We start from the raw sequence: 20,285 nt of genomic DNA on the forward strand, positions 1-20,285 counted from the left end.
AGAAAAGCCGACTCCATGCAGGGAGCCTGATGTGGGACTTGATTCTGGAACTCCAGGATCATGCCCTGGGCCTAAGGCAGGTGCTTAACCACTAAGCCACCCAGGCGTCCCTTCATGTGGAATTAATGTGCACATAAAAATTAATGAGATACTGTTTGTCACCTAAAAGATAAGCAAAATATAAACGATTGGATGAAGGCAGTATTGAGGACAGGGTGAAGGAAATAATTTCATGGTCTCAGCTACAGAGTAAATTGGTCAACAATGTGAGATGTAATTTAGCAGCATTTGTCAGAATAATGCACAAATACCCAGATCTCAGGAGCTGACAATGTGTATGTGTAGTATATATGTATTGTGGGTGTGTGTATAAACATAAAGTACATGGTTGGACATACACAATCTTACATACACTTGCATACACATATATACTTGTATGTATTTATTTCAGCACTACCTGAAATAGTAAAAAAATTAGTCTAAACATTCTAATGTATTGTTCTATTACAGAGAAGAATAGTTTAAGGACTTCTGTATAATCCATACATGAAATCTCCCACAAGTCACCAATTTCCAATTACAGATAATGGATAGAGTTTTCTTCCTTATTTCTTTTCACTCCTCTGGGTTTTATTAGGTGCAATCAACTCATCCTCACCTCCAACTTGTTCCCACTGAAGGATGTCCATATTTGGGAGGTGCTACCTGGTGTTTGGGTAGTCAACTGCATTTAGTTTCTTCCCAGATGCAAATGCAGAAGATCTATCTGCTCTCTCCCTCTACCCGGTTCCTGGGTCCCCATGGTTCCTCAAGGTGTCTTCCCATCTTCCATATCACACCTGCACCCATGTGGATAGAAGAGAACAGACTTCTCTTGGACCAGACATAGAGTCCAACATCCCATCTCTGAGGTTTACAGTCACCTCCTCCTGGGGAGGCGAGGGACTCTCTGGCACCCTCCACTACTTGTGCTCCAATGAGTATTCTTCACATGATCACCCTTAGTCATGGATTTCTCTTCTACCTGCCCCATAACCCTGCTAATCTTTTACACATTCTTTGAACAGCTTTATCTCCCCGACAGCTTTCATCCCAAAGCTTCCTGGACATAGCGGCTGAGTTTGTGTCCTTGCTTGGGTGGGACTGTGGCCTGTAGTACATTCCCTCCTTCTTCCTGCTCCTCCTCTCTGCCCCAGCCCCTGCTATGTGCTCTGAATCTCACACAACCTTGCACAGCACTTTTTAAAAAAGCACCTTCTAAGTCTCTGCCATCACGTCCCATGGAGTTGATCATGTTCATAGCTTTGGCCTGGCAGATTTTCTTGTAAATCACTATAATGGCCAATAACCCCAGTGCTTCAAATTTGTGTTGATGATACATCTGTCTCCTCTCTTCTTTGTTTATTCTTGTCAATGCCATGCAGTGGATATCTGCTCATCTTTCCTTCAGCCATTCTTTTGGAAATGCCCTGTTATCTACAGTATGTATTTCTGGAAGGGCATCAACCACACAGCCCTGACTCCTCTACCTCAGCAATAAACATGAAGAAAACATGCAAACAGGATCAGTAAGAGTAAATTTAGGGAGCTGATAAGGATTCTGGAAAGAGAGAGCTTCTCTGTCCTTTGGGATTTCTAGGTACTGGCAACCTATTTATATCCACATGGAAAATCTGAGAAGCAAGCAAACATGGAGGAGAGATATGGGGGAAGGAGAGAGATGGTAGGCAATGTGGAGCACAAAGGCAGCATGATCATGATGTCCTCTCAAACCTGGTTCTAGCCACTCTTGACCCTGCAGGTTATGGGAGCCAACCATTTAGGTAATTATGACTGGTGTTATTGAATTCAGTTAGTCAGGACTCTCCTCTCCATGAACTTACCTTCCTAGATGAGATATGGCATATGAATAAAACAGTTTTTAACAAGCACCAAGTATTTTAGGCAATGTCAAATTGCTCCCTGCAGGGAATCACATATTTGTAAAAATTCAAGAGCATGGGCAGCCCGGGTGGCTCAGCAGTTTAGTGTCGCCTTCAGCCCAGGGCATGATCCTGGAGCCCCGGGATCGAGTCCCACATCAGGCTCCCTGCATGGAGCCTGCTTCTCCCTCTGCCTGGGTCTCTGCCTTTCTTTCTCTCTCCTCTGTGTCTCTCATGAATAAATAAATAAAATCTTTAAAAAAAAATTCAAGAGGATATTAATTTGCTAAGTTAACCAATGTTAGTGAAGAATAGAAGTAGGAATTTTAGAAATATACCTTAGATCAATTCTTCTCTTTTGGTTCATTTTATCCTGTGGATCTGTTGAGCACCACAAATTATATAATATTCCATTCCAATTATACTTTGTTGGAACACAGAATATAAAAGAAACCAGAATTGAGGGAAAACACCCAGGACTAGGACTAGATCTCCATATTGGTTTCATTAAGTACCCATTCTGGTGCTCCTGGAGCCTAGGGGCTTCTTGGCTAATCACTAGAAACTCTCACAAACTGTCGGTGATCTTTGATCTAAATTCTTTGGCATATCTTTGGCCATTGTTCTTATTATAATTCAACACCAATTCAATATCTAATACCCCTTAAAAGTTTCATATATATGCTTTTTCTTATTTTAAAAATATTCTAGTCTCCATCTATCACACCATGGATATAGATTATGAACCGAGCAAAAATTTTACCTTTGCCAAAGTACCATTCAAGAAGAGTAACCTGTAATTCCCCATGTGATACAACATCCAAAGGACAATAATTAATAAGTTAATAATCATGTATTCACTTCAGATAACTACACTTGTCTCCTGATATCTTCATATGTGAAAGCAAAAAGAAGGATGTGAATATGTCATTGAGTAAAAGAAAGCCTTTTGAATAGGAAGCATAAATTATGAGCAAAGCACATCATTAAAACCTGTTATGGGGAAGCTCTGGTAGCCCAGCGGTTTAGCGCTGCTTTCGGCCCAGGGTGTGATCCTGGAGACCCGGGATCGAGTCCCATGTCAGGCTCCCTGCACGGAGCCTGCTTCTCCCTCTGTCTGTGAGCCCCCCCGCCTCTGTGTCTGTCGTAAATAAAAAAAATTAAAAAATAAAAATTAAAAAAAACCTGGTATGACTTATAGCTATGAGGGGAGAAATGTCTAGGAAATCATGGGCACTCCTCCAATGCTATAATACAATGAGATGCATTAACATCACTTCTAGTAATAAATAGGATGCTGATGTTACCAGAAAGAATTTTTCATTGGGAAGAAGCAAAAGGTAGTTGAGGAACCATGGTCTTCAGAGCCTATTTGATTTGGATTTGAGTTTTGGTTTGGCTGAGAAGGTGTACACACCTGGCACTTGGCACACTTGGCAAAATGCCCGACTTCTCTGAGACCGCATTTCTTCCTCTGTAAAGATGGATTACCTGTGTGGAACCACAAGAACCCCGAAGAACCAAAACAATCTTGAGAGAGAACAACAAAGCTAGAGGCAGCAAAATTCTTGATTTAAAAATATATCACAAAGTTATAGTAATGAAAAGAGTATGATACTGGCCTAACGACATATAGACCAATGTAACCAGAGAGAGTGCTTAGAAATACATCCATGTATATATATGGTCAACTGATCCTTGACAGGGGTACTAAGGACATGCAACAGGAAAGGATGGTCTCTTCCACGAAAGAAGCTAGGAAAACTGGACAGCCTCATAAAATTAATGAAACTGGAGCTCAATCTTATACCATACACAAAAGTCAACCCCCAAATCAACACAAATTGGCTGAAAGACTTACACATAAGACTTGCAACTATAAAACTCATAGGAGAAAACACAGAGTGAGCTTCATGACACTGTTCTTGGCAATGTCTTCTGGGTATTTATCCACAAGAACTGAAATGAGCATCTTGAAGCGCTCTCAGCACTTCCCTGTTCATCATAGTGCTCTTAACAGTAGCCACCATAAAAAACAAACAAACAAACAAACAAACAAACAAACAAAAAAACAGTAGCCACCATATAGAAACAAACTAAACATCTCTGGAGGATGAATGAATGAAGAATATACAGTGCGTACATACTGCGGAATACTTTCCAGACTTAAAAAAGGAAATAATGCACTATGTGACAACACAGATGCACCTTGAGGACATTGGCTAAGTAAGATAAGCCAGTCACAGAAGGACAAATACTGTGTTATTCACTTATCTGAGGCATCTGATAGCAGAACTCAGAAGCAGAGAGCAGATTAGTGGTTGCTGAGTATGGGGGGTGGGGGGTAAGGGAAAGAGGAGCTACTTACTCAGTGGGCACATGTTATAAAAGATGAGTAAGTGCTGGAGACGTCTTGCACAACAGTATGTCGGCAGTTAACAACGGTGTGCACTTAACATTTTTTAAGGAGGTAGATCTCATGTTAAGTGTTCTGATCACAAGAAAAACAAACCGAAACTCTGGAATACCACCACCTGCTCTCTGTGGGTTATGAAGACGGTAAGGAACATGGTGTGGTAAGTGAATTCTTGGAAGTATTCGCTGATATACTGCCTGCCTCCCACCAATGCCAACTTCTTGTGTCCTTGGGATTGGGTTGTTACTGCAGGAACACAGGGAAACCATGCTCAAAGTTTGCTTTTTATTTATTTATTTTATTCCTTTTTTAAAAAAGGATTTATTTATTTATTTGAGAAAGAAAGAGACAGAGACAGAGGGAGAAGGAGACAAGCAGACTCCTATTGAGTGAGTAGCCAGACATACGGCTCGATCCCAGGACCCTGAGATCATGACCTAAGCCGGAACCAAGAGTCAGATGCTCAACCAACTGAGCCACCCAGGTGCCCCTCTAACTTTGCTCTTTAAAGTACACTCTAAACATTCTGGTATAGACAGAGTTTAAACATTTAAGTTTTTGAACATCAAGGAATGTTGTACTGGCCTAAATACACGGCAAATACAAAAGGTCCCTCCTCATCCTATTAAAGTAAATTGATACAACAAGGTGATTCAAAAGGATCAATCCCATGGAAAAAGTATGTACACCAGGAGCCAGCAGTTTAATTTCTAGGTATGTGTCCTCTAGAAAATCTTGCAGAGAGTTAATAATCATGCATTCACTTCAGATAACTACACTTGTCTCCTAATATCTTCATATGTGAAAGCAAAAAGAAGGATGTGAATCTGGTAGGTGAATATATGATTGAGTAAAAGAAAGCCTTTGAATAGGAAGTGGAAGTTATGAGCAAAGCACATTATTAAAACCTGTTATGACTTATAGCTATGAGGGGAGAAATGTCTAGGAAATCATGGGCACTCCTCTGATGCTATAATACAATCCTATAATGCTATAATAATACAATGCTATATAATGTGTATATATATATATACACACACACACATACAGTTTAAATATAAACTATATATAGTTAATTATATATATAGTTACAGATATATACATATATTTAGAGAAAGTTCTGAGAGCTCTAAAAATATATTGTTGAGTAAGAAAAAACAAGTTGTGGGGTGAAGAATAAAAATGATATGGCTTAGGCACAATAAAACATACAAAAATAGTATATATCTTATATAGACATTTATATATTTAGAAGTCTCATAAAAAGAAAGAAGCAAATCCTACACTAGCACTGATGTCTTGGACGGGGAACACGATGAGGGTGAGGGTGACCAATAAAGAGGGCTTCAGCTTGATCTGTAAGGTCCCTACTGAGAAAAACACACGTTTCCAAAGCCAGAGGGATGCAGGGAAGAGAGCTGAAGGGAAGATCCTGGAGTTCTTTTTTTTTTTTTTTTTAAGAATTTATTTATTTATTCATGGGAGACAGAGAGAGAGAGAGAGAGAGAGAGGCAGAGACACAGGCAGAGGGAGAAGCAGGCTCCATGCAGGGAGCCCCACATGGGACTCGATCCCGGGACTCCAGGATCACGCCCTGGGCCGAAGGCAGGCACCAGTCCGCTGAGCCACCCAGGGATCCCCAGATCCTGGAGTTCTGCCCCCTGTCCTGGCGCTGGTTCTCCAGGATGAGGGTCAGGAAGAACCATGGCTGAGGATTGGTGATAGTAAATAGTAAGGAGTAAATAATAAATAATAAATAGTGAATGGATGTTGTTCTAAGATGCTAAGTGTGTGCTGATTCCTGATGCAGAATGGGGCCTGAAAATAGAGATATAAGTTGTTATATAAAAATAAAATTCCTGAGGCGCCTGGTGGCTCAGTCTGTTAAGCATCCGACTTTTTTTTTTTTAATATTTTATTTATTTATTCATGGGAGACAGAGAGGGAGAGAGAGAGAGAGAGAGAGAGAGAGAGGCAGAGACACAGGCAGAGGGAGAAGCAGGCTCCATGCAGGGAGCCTGACGTGGGACTCGATCCTGGGTCTCCAGGATCACACCCTGGGTTGCAGGTGGTGCTAAACCTCTGTGCCACCAGGGCTGCCCAGCATCCGACTTTTGATTTTGGCTCAGGTTTTGATCTCAGGGTTGTGGGATTGAGCCTCGGGTCGGGTTCCGGGCTGGGTGCAGCCTAAGATTTGCTCTCTTTCCCTTTCCCTCTGTCCCTCCCCTTGCAATCTCTCTCTGTCTCTCACTCTCAAAAAAATAAATAAACAAAGTAAAATAAAAAATAAAATTCCTACTCCCTTATCAAAACATTAATGGATTGAAAAGATGAAATGCACTTTATGCATAAAGTGTTCACGTCCTATCTGGCACACAGCACATCCTAGTCCTTCTGTCTGTCATGGAGCTGCTCTCTCTACCACTGTGGGGGCCTTTCTTCTCTTCGTTCCTCAGAGGGGACATTTGCAGGGGCCATGTCTCTGCACAGCACACATCTTCTATCTCGAGTGGGGTGCATTTCTGCTGGTCCTGCTCTAGTCACAGCGAGGATGGATCTAGTAAGGGGGTGTCCATATGTGGCCAGGGAATGAGATCCCCTCCTCCTCCAACTTTCACTCAGGTCCTGGTTCCTGAGATATTTTCCACAACTTTCTCTCTGCCCGTGTGCCACATTCATCTACTTAAAAGCATCCTCGAGCTCTGGAGGTTCCACGATGGAAGTCTGGCTGATATGACATCAGAGGAAAGCAACGGGAAGGTCATAAAATCTTCCATAAAGAATATCTAAAAATATTTACTGGACATGAAAGTCACCTAATGTCTTCCCTCACATACACCTGCCATTTCCTAAGTAATAAGTAATTTCCTAAGAACCGGCGGTCCTGGGTGGATCCCAATGAAACAGTGATAAATGTGGGCATTCTGTTTAAGAAGGAGATAGGATTTCCATGTGCCACACTCTTCCTCATCCTGACCCAACAGGCCATACACTGCAGAGCTTGTCCATTTCAGATCAAGGGTGTTCAAAATCTGTGTTGACTTACTGGTGAGGAGAGCTAAGGGAAGCCCTACTTTTAATGCTCAGGAAGAAACAGGTGTGGGAACGGGGACCCCTGCGAGCCTCCTGACCCTAGCACCTTGTAAGTAATCCTAGGCAGAAGGTCTAGGAACGCAGCCCTCAAGGGCAGAGGGGGTGGCCTGGGAGGAACGGAACAGAAACCGAGGGCAGATTTCCATCCTGTTGGGTGGGAGCCCGTGGCGGGTGGTGGGACACCCAGGGCATTGCTATGGAGGTGTCCGGGCTGCACACCTTGGGCAAGAAGTGCAAAACTGAACCTGATCCTGCCAGTGGGTGCTGACTTAAACGCCTTCACTCCTGGATTCTGGAGGAAGACCTTAGCCTTCCATGTGGATTACTCACATCCGTGCATATAGAGGGTGGTTTTTTTACTTCATCTCTGAGGTGTATTTTTCCAGACCATTCTCACCACATTCTATTTATGAGCACATACAGAATTGATTCACTGAGTTTTTCAAAATAGAAGTCAGAAACCAACTAGTGGGCCAACAGGAGAATAAAAAAAGAAAAAGAAAGAAAGAAAGAAAGAAAGAAAGAAAGAAAGAAAGAAAGAAAGAAAGAAAGAAAGAAAGAGAAAGAGAACCAAATAGGGCATGTCTCATAAGACTTCTGTCAAAGACACACCCATTCATATATATAGTCATGATGTCAAATGGAATTTATACTCTAGGTCCTGGTCGGCATTGTTTGAAAGCCACTGCAATGAACAGTTTGGCATCTTCTATTAATATTTAAAACTAGAAAGTGAACCAAAATGCGAAGTAACTATTTGAGAATACTAAGTTTATGGGGAAGTAAAGGATAGTTATGAGAAACATACCCCCTCTAAGTTGTAGAAAGCCTTTTCTGGGACTGTAAATCTGTAAGATATCTAGATGGAATTTTAAATTTTAAAATATGTAAATATCCAACGTGAAAACACATGTGCAAATGCTTAGAGAAACCTGACAGGCCAGTATAAATGTGGGGCATGTTTTTAATGTTGCATTCCAAGAGACAAAGTTCTCTCATTTTCTATAAGCCATCCTTGGCAGTACCCATTCTGAAAAAACATTGGGGGTTGTCAATTTTTAATCCTCCTGAAATTTTAAAAAGTGCAAATTAATTTATTCTAGAGGTCTAAGTTAATGCCACCTCTAGTATTATTAGTACTATTATTTTAATCGTGAAAAATCATGCAAAAAAACCCAAAAATACCTTTGCACAACCATGCTTTTTCCTAAGATCAGCTAATTGGTGCGTCCTCCATATTCCGAATCCAGTCTGCATCATTTCCAGGGCTTGCTATGGGTCTCTCTTCACCTTTTTGCTAAGAGAGTCTCCGTTTTCTGTCATAATTCGTACCATCATCCTCAGCCGCTAAAAGACTTTGCCCCCCCCCCCCCGCCCCGTCAAAAAAAAAAGACTTTGCCCCGAAGTTGGGGGAGCGGCAATACCAAGGTCTGCCACGAGGTGGCACAGCAGACTCGGAGCAGCGCCGCGGCCGGCAGGTGTCCCGGGCGGTGGCGGGGCCTGGACTCCGAGCCAAGCCGTCCCCGGACGGATCCAAGAGGCTCAACAGACCCACTGCCATCAAACGCGTCTTTTTCTTCTCTTCTTCTTTTTTTTTTTAAGTCTGAGGGTTGACTCTTCGACCGAGAGACTGGAATGTCCAGGAATGTAATGCTTGTAATGTCCTTTAAGGTACCGAAGCTTTATTTGCATGGTTTATTCCGCATCGTGGTGTTTCCAGTGAACGTGAAAAGGGGCGGCCTGAGGCGTTCTCTGCCTTGTTCACCGCGTTCCGGTTCGCGGCCCGGCCCGGCCCGCCGGAGGCTCTGTGTGGAGAGACGGCGCGCCCAGGTGCACAGGCTCTGCTCATGCAGAATCTGATGGGGCCTGTAAGTACGAGTGCACTTTTTATGACTTTTTGGCGAATGGGATTCAACTTCGATATTGACTTTTAAAGGCGATGGGGCGATCTAAAACACTTCTTCAGGTCGTACTCGTCTGCACAAGGGTGCAGGACGGGGGGGGGGGGGACCACGGGGGGGGGGGCTGCACCTGCGCGGGGCCGAACCGGCCGAGCCCGCCCCAGGAAGTGCGTCTACGACGGCTGTATAACAAAAGAGGATTCTTCCTAGAAAAGAAGTCAACAAAACACAAAGGGAATCCGACCTTTGCGGACTCGCACAGCCAGGACCAAACTTCCCGAACTTCGCTTTTGTCTTTCATTTCGAGCTGCCAGGAGGAGAGATGCGCCCTAACATGGTGCAATTGCTCACGTCGCAAACAGAACATTCCGGAATGCCAAAATGAGAATAAAATTTCACTTAAAAAAAGAGAAAGCTTGTTTATAAAATGATGCATTACACTGCCTCCCCTGCTTGCTGCCTTGCATAGGTTTTATGCAATTTGACAACAAGAACGAAGGGTGCCTTGCCAAGGGCTTGCATCTCTACTGCGTGTGCGCAGCCGTGGCTGCTGAAATAGCACGGTTTTACCTCCAGGACAAAAGCCTGCTTTGGACTCGTTGTCTGCATCAGCACGGTCAAGCCCCAAACCTTTAGTTAATAGAATTTCTAGAGAAACAGCAAGAAGTAGAAAACAAACAAGAAGCAGTTCTTTTTAAACAGAGATCGGGCCACTTTGCCTGGAGGGGCCAAGTCCCTATCCCCGTACTTACTCCTTTCTGAGAGAAAAAGAGGCAAAGGGCAGCCCAGGTGGCTCAGCGGTTTAGCGCCGCCGTCGGCCCAGGGCAGGATCCTGGGGACTGGGATCAAGTCCCACGTCAGGCTCCCTCCATGGAGCCTGCCTCTCCCTCTGCCTGTGTCTCTGCCTCTGTCTCTCTGTGTGTGTCTCTCAATAAATAAATAAAATTAAAAAAAGAAAAAGAGGGAAAGAGTATGGCCCGACTCTGTCCACTGCAAACTTTCAAGATCTGAAATTCATTTATTAGTTCTTCAAACAATGGCTCAGGAATGGTGCTTGTAAACTGCAATCAGAATATAATTGTAGAAATGATTCTGATTGAAAAATCTAGTGAAAACAGTCATTTGGACTACATATTTCTAACCTGTCCATTTGTATACTGGAAGGACACATGGTAAAGAATGTTCTTTTGGCTCAATATTTATGTTTTAGGATTGCTTGGAGGTCTGTATTTATAAGACTATTTTTGTATCTGGACATATTTCACACATCTGATTTTCTTTTAACCTTCAGCCTATTTGCATCTCCCTCCCCCTCACGCCCCCAATTCCCACAGTTATTGAAGACTATTTGCCAAAAAAGGGAGCAGGAGTCATTTGGAGGGCATGCAGACAAGGATGCACTAAGGCCTGCCTGAGCACATTAGGGTCAGAAAACACACCCTTCTGCCCTGTGAGCAATTGCCTGAGCACTGTGATCCTGCTTCTTCATCTATAAAATGAGGATTATTCTACTTGTGGATTAGATACAATGTGTAGAAAACACTCAGCATAGCCTAAGTGGTCCCTAGCAGTCAGTTTCTGTGATCATTCTTTTGATTTCACAGAATGGCTTTTTCAAGGGTGAACAAGAGCCAACCTTTGTTGAGCTCTAAACCCAGGGTGACTTTGCCTCCTGGGGACATTTGGCAATGCGTGGAGCCATTTTTCTTGTCACAAGTTGGGGGGAATGTGCTCCCCATGTCTAGTGGCTGGAGGGCAGGGATGCTGATAAAAACCCTACAATGCACAACAGAACAACCCCCTACAAGTTACCGGCCCGAGAGGTCAGGAGTGCCAATGCTGAGGAAGTCTTGTGTTAAGAGAGGTGTAACAGAGATCCAGAAAAATGCAGCATCCTGTTTGCCAGGAAAATCTGGAAAATGTCCTGGCGCTTACTAACCTGGCAAACTCTCTGGCAAGTCTCTTCAAGAATCAGCTCACGTTGAATTCCTCTGGAAATCACAGTCTCCCCCTCCCCGCCCACAGGAATCAATTTTGTCCTACTTGGTTCAAACTCTTCCATGGTCATTTGGGATCGTCAAGGGGTCTGAGTGCTTACTAAGGCCTCAGGCTCGGGACAGATTCTTGCTCCTCAGAAACCACCTGCTCCAGACACTGTCAACTACATCAACCATCACGATAGGAGGATGAGCATCAACCATCAGCTTTGCTGGAGTCAACGGGGAGATAGCAAAGGAAAGGGTATTTGGCGAGTCTTGAGAAAGAAAGCCCAGGTGGCCAGGCAGGAAAGAAAGAGCACAGCATTCCAAGGAGGGAGCAGCATGTGTGAAGTGCTGTGGGCGCACCTACCCATGCTCCCGTCGGAGCGCACAGCATTTCACATTTTCTCTCACCACAGGCCCCTTGAGCGAAAGTTCCATCTTCTCCCACTCGACCTTCTACTCTGAGATCTGGCACAAGTCCTTTCTCCTAGCAGACCTACCAGTGCTGCCTGCACTCCAACGGACGTGGGATGAGTACAGGTGCACTGAGGGCAGGAGAGCGGGTGACAGGAGGGCTGGAGGAGATGCGGGTGCAGGGAGGGAGGCAGAAATAGAGGCTGCACCTGGCAAGCAGCCTCCGAAGGGGAGCAGAGCAGCCGGCTCGGAGGCCACCATGGGGAAGGCAGACAAACCACCCTGGCGCCTCCCACCATCGCCTCGCATCCAGTGCCACTCAGCTGGGGGCTGACCCAAGAAAACACAGAATCAGTGGAGTTCATTTTTTGGGACTGGGAGGAGGTGTGGGTGGGAAAGAGGAACCCCCCCCCCCCTCATTGTCAAGGGGCGGCCGGAGCCTCTTCCACTGGAGAGAAAGAGAGAGACGTCCTCGCCTGCCCCAGCCCTTCAGCAGTGCCCCGTGATGGACACAACACAAATAGTTTCCTGGGAAAACCAGCACGGTACATTATTCCATGATCGTTCTTTGCTGCCTCCGACTGTGCTCTGGACCTCACACTGATGACACTCGTCCGGTACCCTGAAGGCGCTGGGAGTCCTGTGAGGTGATCATTTGGGTTGGGTCCTGCCTTGCTATTTCCAAGCTCTGGGACTCCTGAAACCCTCAGTATCTACACCAGAAAATTAAAAATAATAACAGCGTGTGGTCTTTGAGCAAATTTAAGGAGATGATAGGTAAAGCAAGGGACACTGACTGCCACCACTCAGCAGGACCTCAGAGGGAGGTCCTCTGTCTTCTGCTTCATGGTCACACCCAGAGCTGAGTCCCTGGTATGTGCCCGCAAGGTGGGATTATAGGCTGTGTTTGCACTGTGGCCACCTGTGCCATTCATTTGACATATCGCTTCTTGCAGCTGCGCAGCTTCATTTTACTATTAGGTCATAAATTCCTGGGGACAATGTGAAACAACATTTTTACTGTGTTTTTGAGTTTCCAAGTCTTAGACTCCATAACCATAATAGAAGTAAATAAGCTCCTCTGTGGTTAACGCTTTTAGTGCATCAGTATTTGAAGCATATGGTTTTATTATAATACTCACTTTTTCTTCTTTTTTTAAAAATGATTTCATTTTATTTTATTAGAGAGAGAGCATGTGAGTGGGGGGAGGGGCAAGGGAAGAGGGGGAGGGAGTGAGAGAAGCGGACTCTGCTTTGAGTGCAGAGCCTGATGCAGGGCTCGATCCCACCACCCTGAGATCATGACCTGAACCTGAACCGAAATCAAGAGTTTGAGGCTCAGCCAACTGAGCCCAATAACATAAAGAGGGACCATCCAGGATTCATTTACACCTTATGACCTTGACTCAAATAGTTTTCAGGGCAGGAAAGTATATGAGACACAGTGTCTACTGAAGATTCTTCCTTCTTTTAAGTGAAATGTTACAGAGTGTGCCTGAATGTGGCCAATGCAAATCTCTACGATACACTGAAAAAGAAAATGACCAGTTTCCAGACTCATTTTCCCCAGATATTCCCCTAGAGTCCTAGGGGAAGGCAAAGGGTTGTGTCTCCACGTTCACAGCAGCTGGCCACTGACTGCCTGGCCCATGTCACAAAGCCACGCAGAAAAGTTACACAAATGAACAGACATGAAAGACCCCGATGATACAGGAGATGCTTGGGGGCTCGAAAACACTAACCTCCAAGAACAGTGGCAGATTTGGATGAAAGAAAATGGAAATTAAATTCTTCAAGTCTGATAAAGCATAGAAAAGGGACTGCTGTGTTGAAAGTACTACCTTTCTGTTAAAATGAAACAATGGGAACAGAAACTGTGAGCATTAAATAAAATAGTAAAATGTATATTTTGGCACAGCCCAGACAATTAAATATTAGAAAACAATGATCTCTTGTTTTGGATTTCCTGAAGCCAAATGGAAAGTAGAGCTCATATCACTATTAATTCTGGCTCCCCGGGATTAAAAACAAAGGGGCGAAGGAATAAGGTTGAACCAGTTCAACAAAACAAGGTGAATCCTTATTCTAAAACCCGAGAGGAACATGCATGGAAAAGAGAAACACCGTAGGTATAAAATCAATAAAATGAAAAGATGGATTTAGGCAGAAAAGAAGAAGTTATCCTAAGGATTCGGAATAAAAGCAAACAAAATATAACTTCGGAGTCTTGAGGTTTGGTGCCTTGAATTATTTTTAGAAACCCCCACCAAACTGAACTTCCCTTGAGCGATCCGGCGCTTGCTCAGGGGTTTTGAGGTGGAGGGTTCTCTGCCCCATGAGTTCAGAAGCATCCGGTCTCCCCACTGCCTCTGCCCTCAGGACGGAGGGCAAGGATAGCCTCCAAGTGCACCTGTAGCCCAACAGAGGGCGCGATTCAGAGCCAGAGTCACCTGATGGCACAGGGTATACATCCCTGGGATCTGGAAGGTTACTCTGCCTCTGACTCTTGGTCTTCTCTTTCGTCAGATAATACAGGTAAATCTGCTTTCGCGGCCACGATGTTAAGTCTCTGCGGTAGATGTTAGCCTGTCTTACTGCTGATCTACAACGCGTCAAAGGCTTGGTACAATTAATACAACCCAATAGAGTGGCCATGCTTCTCTGGAGGACGAATTGATCACCGGCCAACTCCCAGGCCCAAATGATCTTAAAGTCTTTGTGATATCGGTGATTCAACCTGTCGTATCATATTAATACCAGACACTGAATTGTGTGCCGCACAGAGAATGGTGCTGACCTGTTCTATTTCAGCGTGAGCCACAACATAACCAGTTCTACAGTAACTGGTCATACTACCATCTATTGAGTTCCTATTCCATATGTGGCACATGTATTATATAGATAATATTCAAAATATATATTCATTAGGGCAAGTCCTTATAATAGCTCTGTAAGATGGATATTCCTAATATTTTATGTTTGAAAAAAACAGCTCAGAGGTTAAGAATTTGCCCAAGGTGGGATCCCTGGGTGGCTCAGCGGTTGAGCATCTGCCTTTGGCCCAGGGTGTGATCCTGGAGACCCGGGATCGAGTCCTGCATCGGGCTCCCTGCGTGGAGCCTGCTTCTCCCTCTGCCTGTGTCTCTGCCTCTCTCTCTGTGTCTCTCATGAATAAATAGATAAAATCTAAAAAAAAAAAAAAAAAAAAGAATTTGCCCAAGGGCCATGGGACTAGTTAAGTAGCATTGCTGGGATTGCGGACTGTATGTGTCTGACACAAAACCACAGTCCCCATGACCGGTGGGGTCATCTTGCACCTGGCTTTAACCACATGGTTAACATTGTGTTTAAACACTGCTGGTTTTGAGAGTTGGCAACATTTGATCTCTCTTTCTCTGCAATCAATGAAGCAGGTGATGATTCATGGGAGAATTATAAAGTTCTAGGGTTAGGCCCTCCCTGAGTTTAAAATTTGCATTCTTTGATACAAACGTGTCTTACTCATTCTTACCTCCCTCATTATGTGTGATAGTCCTCTGGCAGGACTATCATTTACAATTGGTTAAATCTCTGACGTGGGCTCAGCACATCCCAGTTTGGGATTGGTGGCTGAAACGCCACCTCCAGGAATTACGGATACTGGGAATGGGCCGGCTCACGGTTAGCCACTGCCACGGACACGATACAGTATTTGTTGATCTCCCTTGCTGGTGTGGCCTGGTCAACCCAGTCCCTACCAGCCTTTGGTAGAGGTGTACACAGAGGTGAAGTCAGTGCTTAGGGCAGGTGTTACATGAGAGGGGAAGTCACATTAAGATTCCTTCCCTGACCCAGGCAAATGAGGAAACCTGACTGGAAACTCCTGATGAGAATTAATTACTCAGGGAAGCTGATACACACGCTAGGCTTCTCCAGGAAGGCACAGTATAGAGAGCTTTATCCAGTCTGTTTCTCACTGCTCTTCTTATTGCATTTGTTTCCAGAGAAGAACACTGCAGTGACCATGAACACCACTACCTCAATAGGAAGAAACCCTTTCAACCATAAAACCAGGTAGTGAAAGAAAAGGCTTTTGTTAATATTTCAATATATTCCAGTCAGGGGCAGATATAGGCTTTGGGGAGGTTGACTCTTCTATAACCTTATGGTCCCTACAGAGAGGGTGGTGGCTGGGTGGCTCAGCCAGTTGAATGTCCAACTCTTGGTTTTGGCTCAGGTCACGATCTCAGGGTCATGAGATCGAGCCCCATGTAGGGCTCTGTGCTGGGTGTGGAGTCTGTATGAGATCCTCTCTTTGCCCCTCCCCTCCCTCTTTCTCTCTCAAATGCGTAAATAAAATCTTAAAAAATTATTAGTCAAAATGCCATCACTCCCTTCTCCCTCAGGGGCTTGTCTAAAGGGACAGAATTTGAAGTTTTAGCTTTATTAGCTTCACAGTAAATTTTCTTCTAATTCCAAGAAAAATCGAGACGGTCTGGTTATGATTAAGGAACTGAAAGTTTTAAAAACTCTCCATATAACTAACTCAATATGTGTATCTGTATATTTAGAGGTAATGAAATTCTCTTCCTTCCAAAATACTACAACAAACATGCAAATACAATGGATGGAAAATCTGATGCTGTGAGGAAGGAAATTTAAGTTGCCCAGGTATGACGTATTGCAGTGGATTAGGTATCTGGAAGTTTAATCAGCTTCCAAAGTTAAGAACCCATAAGTTCCCACTGTTTGCCACCAAATGATCAGGTTCAAAAAATGGGATTTGGGAGAGCTATTAAAAAAAAAAGAAGAAAGGAAAAAGGAGTGAGCTCCCTCTGCTGGTGAGCTGGTGTCAACGCAGAGCCAGAAGTAAAGGGACCCCTCTGTCAAGACAGGAACACTGCCCTGGGTCCTCTAATGAGGACAAAGGGAGAAATCAGGACCTGTACACTTCACACTTGAGGGATTTTGTTTTTCTGAGAGTGGTAAAGAATAACAAAGAGGAAGTCACTTTGATATGATGACATGTCAAAGAAACGTTTATGGGCAAATGTCCTTCATGTTTGTGGTACGACATGGCTCACCCAGAGACCCAGCAGTGCTCATTGGAACAGGCTGGAAGACAGCAAATGTGTGACAAAGGTACCATCTCCAGCTGGAAACAGGTGTCTACTGTGGTTCCCGAAGGAATGTTCAGTTCAGCCAACTTAAAATCCTAAATGAGAGATCCAGAAATAAATGCTAATAACATTTTTACATGATAATAAACTGGCAACTACTGATACCCACAAGCTGACATATGGAAATCCATAGAATTGCCTACCAGTATACAGTTTATTAAAGAAAACCTCTGACCAGATGTTATGTGATCCAAGGCCACTGAAGATCGATCTACAGAAAGATTAAGTTTAAGCTGATTCCAGGAAATATTTAAATAAGATATGATAATGAGACAGAAGAGCTAGCCCTGAGAAAATGTTTCCATGGGAACGTCTATTTTTTTCTCCCCTGTGATATTTTAAATTAGAATACATACCCATCGGGGTTGGAAACCCTCATGCACATACCTCCAAATCATGGGTCTGTGGCACATCTCCTGTCCCATTCTTCTGGCCATCTGTCGTCGGGCAGATCTGTCATGTGCTGCCTACAACTGCAACCCAAGACTTCCCTCACCAAGGTTTGGGCACCAGAGAAGATGAAGTCAAGGCCTAAGTTCGCCCTCAACAAACATCAAGAACCATACCTATCTTATTTGCTTCCTCAGAAATCCCACGATCATGTGACTGGCTTGGAGTAACAAAGCATATCTAATGAGAAATTAGAGGAGAAGCTTATGTGGTACCTAGTATCTTAACAGAATTTTGTTGGTCAATTAGAAATAACTGGGCAGCCCCGGTGGCGTAGCGGTTTAGCGCCGCCTGCAGCCCAGAGTGTGATCCTGGAGACCGGGGATCGAGTCCCATGTCGGGCTCCCTGCATGGGGCCTGCTTCTCCCTCTGCCTGTGTCTCTGCCTTTCTCTCTCTGTGTGTGTCTCTCATGAATAAATAAATAAAATCTTAAAAAAAATTAGAAATAACTGTGAGATCATTTAGAAATAGCCGTGAGAGCCTTTTAATTAACATTCTCCTCCACTCTCTAGCGAGGTATCAGAGAAGAAGGGAGACAGGGGAGTTTTAAGTCAGGTTGCTTCGACCAGTTAGCTGTTTAGCTGAGTCACCTTGCAAGGGATGGGAGATGTGCCACAGACCCACGGGCCTGGTAAGAGCTAAAGATCCCCTTTGGCCTTTTGTGGAAGGAAAAGCCACTGTGGGCATTGTGCTGACACAGTATTATTGGCTTAGGCACAGTATGTATGTGGGATGCACAGAGCAGGTGTGCCCTCTGCTCGATGCGGCTGCTGGGAAGTACCCACCACACACGGTCATTGTTCGGTTGGCACCAGAGTTATCACAAATAAATGGATCTGCTGTGAAAAATATACTGAGGGCTTCAGCACGAAAACACATAGTGCTATTTCTCTCAGGGTACAAGAAATGATCCCAAATAACTGCAATAAGCCAAGCAATTTAATTAGATGAACGAATATACTTTCATCATAGGAATTTCCTAGACTAGTGCCTCTCAAAATGTGGTCCCCGGACCAGCAGCATCAGCATCAACTGGTTATTTGTTAGACGTGTAAATTTTTGGACCCCACTGCAGACCTCCTACATCAGAAATTCTGGAGCAATCAGTGTTTGAACAAGCCTTCCAGGTATTTCTAATGCATGTGAAAGTTGGAGAACCATTGTCCTGGATGACTGGCCTGTGCCTTCTACCTCACCTGTTAGCAGAATCAAGACACCCACTGGCAAACATGGGGGTATTTCAAGGACATTAGGTATTTCCCATCTCTTCTGAGACACTTGCCTGTTATGATGTCTCCAAGGATCTCTAATCCTCCTCTTCAGGCATTCGTTCTGGTCACCTCTCCAGCCCCAATTCTTACCAATCAGATTCTAAACAGATAGTGGATTGCAAGCTCTTTGACAGCAAGAAGGAATCAAGACCAGCAGCATGATTCACATCTTCTATCTGGTAAGACATCTGTTGCTGGTGGCTAAGCAAGTCCACTTGTTTTCTACGAGCCACTCACCAAGAATTCACTCTGCACCTACGAATATAGCCTCCTAAGGCTTTGAGGGATATTTAACAAACTTCATGGCATGTTTTGAAACTCAGGGATTACAGTCCAGCTGAACAGAAGGGAACAATTAAAAGCATTACAGTTACAGGCAGGCTCCTGCTTTGCCTTCCCTCCGCAGTGCCCACTAGAGCAAGGGGCCAGGGCAGACCTTCCCTATGGACCTGCTCCATGCCAATCCAGGAAGCGAAATATTTGAAAACTTAGCAGCAAATGTCACACACATGCTGGATTTACTCTACATTCATCCACAGGCAGGCCCAGTAAAGCTAGGGTAGTGAAAAGAGAAAGGATCCTTCAAGATGCCCAAGGTAAGCTACGTTTCTTACCTTTATCATCATCCATTTCTACGAAAGAGATGAACCAAATTGGTTTCGAAAAGCTTCATTAGTGAAACTGAGAAGCACTTACTCAGTCTTCTCATGTCAGAGTATTAGTTTCCAGTGGCTGCCTTAACAAATCACAGCTAGGTTGACTTAAAACAGCAGAAATTCATTTGTTCACTGTCCCGGTGGTTAGATGTCTAAAGTCAAGGTGTTATAGGGCTGCACTTCCTCCAGAGGCTCTAGGAAGAAGAACCCTCCCATGCTTTTTCCTCTTTTAGGGGCTCCAGGCACTCCTTGGCTGGTCTGTTCTCTGCTTCTGAGCTCACACTGCCTCCTCTTGCCTTCTCCTATGTCTTATAAAGGATACTCGTCTCTAGACCCACATAGATAATCCGGGGTGATCTCATCACAAGCTCTGAACTGAATTACACCTGCAAAGACCCTTTTTCCAGTTAAGGTAATTCACAGAATTGGGCAGGTAAGGATGTGGACCTATCTTTTAAAAGGAAGCTGTAGTCTGCAAACATAAAACAGCCCCGAGAACAGAACTTCTATCAAGCCAGGGCTGATGGTTGGGTTTCTCTTTTCATATGATAAATATATTTCCTTTGCAACTTTAGCTTTGACAGTGTGTTTTTCATTTGCATTTGAAAGATTTTAAGAGGAAAGAAACACTTTCAATAATACTTCAAGAAAAAAAAAAGATGAAGAGATTAGAAGTGGGGATAAATATAAATAAAGGTGTAGGAAGCAAAGCAGTAGGGAAACAAACACAGTTAAGTAGGAGACATTTCATTCTCTTCTTCTTTCTTTGCATTTCTTTAAGGTATCCATATGTCCAACAAATACGAATCGAGTATGTACATATTTATTAAAAGGAATATTTGAACACAAACCCAGAGCTAGATTCTGTGGGTTCAAAACCACACAGAACTCAGTTGTGTGCCTTTTAGACATGTTACTTGATCTTCTCGTGCCTTAGTTTCTTCATCTGTAAAACATCCAGTATTGAGTACCTGGGTGTAGGATTGTAAAGAGGATTAAATTACTTAACGAAGCAGTTAG

The 20,285-nt window shown here is 44.0% G+C and overlaps 1 protein-coding gene and 1 long non-coding RNA gene across 38 annotated transcripts in view; one reads left to right on the top strand and one right to left on the bottom strand.

The window, feature by feature from the left end:
* Nucleotides 1–20,285, bottom strand: part of CHRM3 (cholinergic receptor muscarinic 3) — a 502,174-nt gene that overhangs the window by 7,321 nt on the left and 474,568 nt on the right. Inside the window, exon 1 of one of the 37 annotated variants that reach the window (XM_025448583.3) lies at nt 8,617–9,276. The exons of 34 other annotated variants lie outside the window; for them this stretch is intronic. In XM_025448583.3, the coding sequence (XP_025304368.1) occupies nt 8,617–8,630 (14 nt within the window). In that variant the 5' untranslated portion in view covers nt 8,631–9,276. Of the gene's footprint in view, nt 1–658; nt 682–3,339; nt 3,362–8,616; nt 9,277–20,285 lie in introns of those variants that run through there. 2 more of the 37 variants (XM_035714985.2, XM_035714986.2) reach the window with 2 other exon arrangements.
* Nucleotides 9,196–9,746, top strand: LOC118354438 (uncharacterized). Its single transcript, XR_004814880.2, has 2 exons — nt 9,196–9,299; nt 9,543–9,746. It is a non-coding gene; the product is annotated as an uncharacterized LOC118354438 (long non-coding RNA).

The sequence above is a fragment of the Canis lupus genome, chromosome 4, assembly GCF_003254725.2.
Source record: "Canis lupus dingo isolate Sandy chromosome 4, ASM325472v2, whole genome shotgun sequence".
NCBI classification, from domain to species: Eukaryota; Metazoa; Chordata; class Mammalia; order Carnivora; family Canidae; genus Canis; species Canis lupus.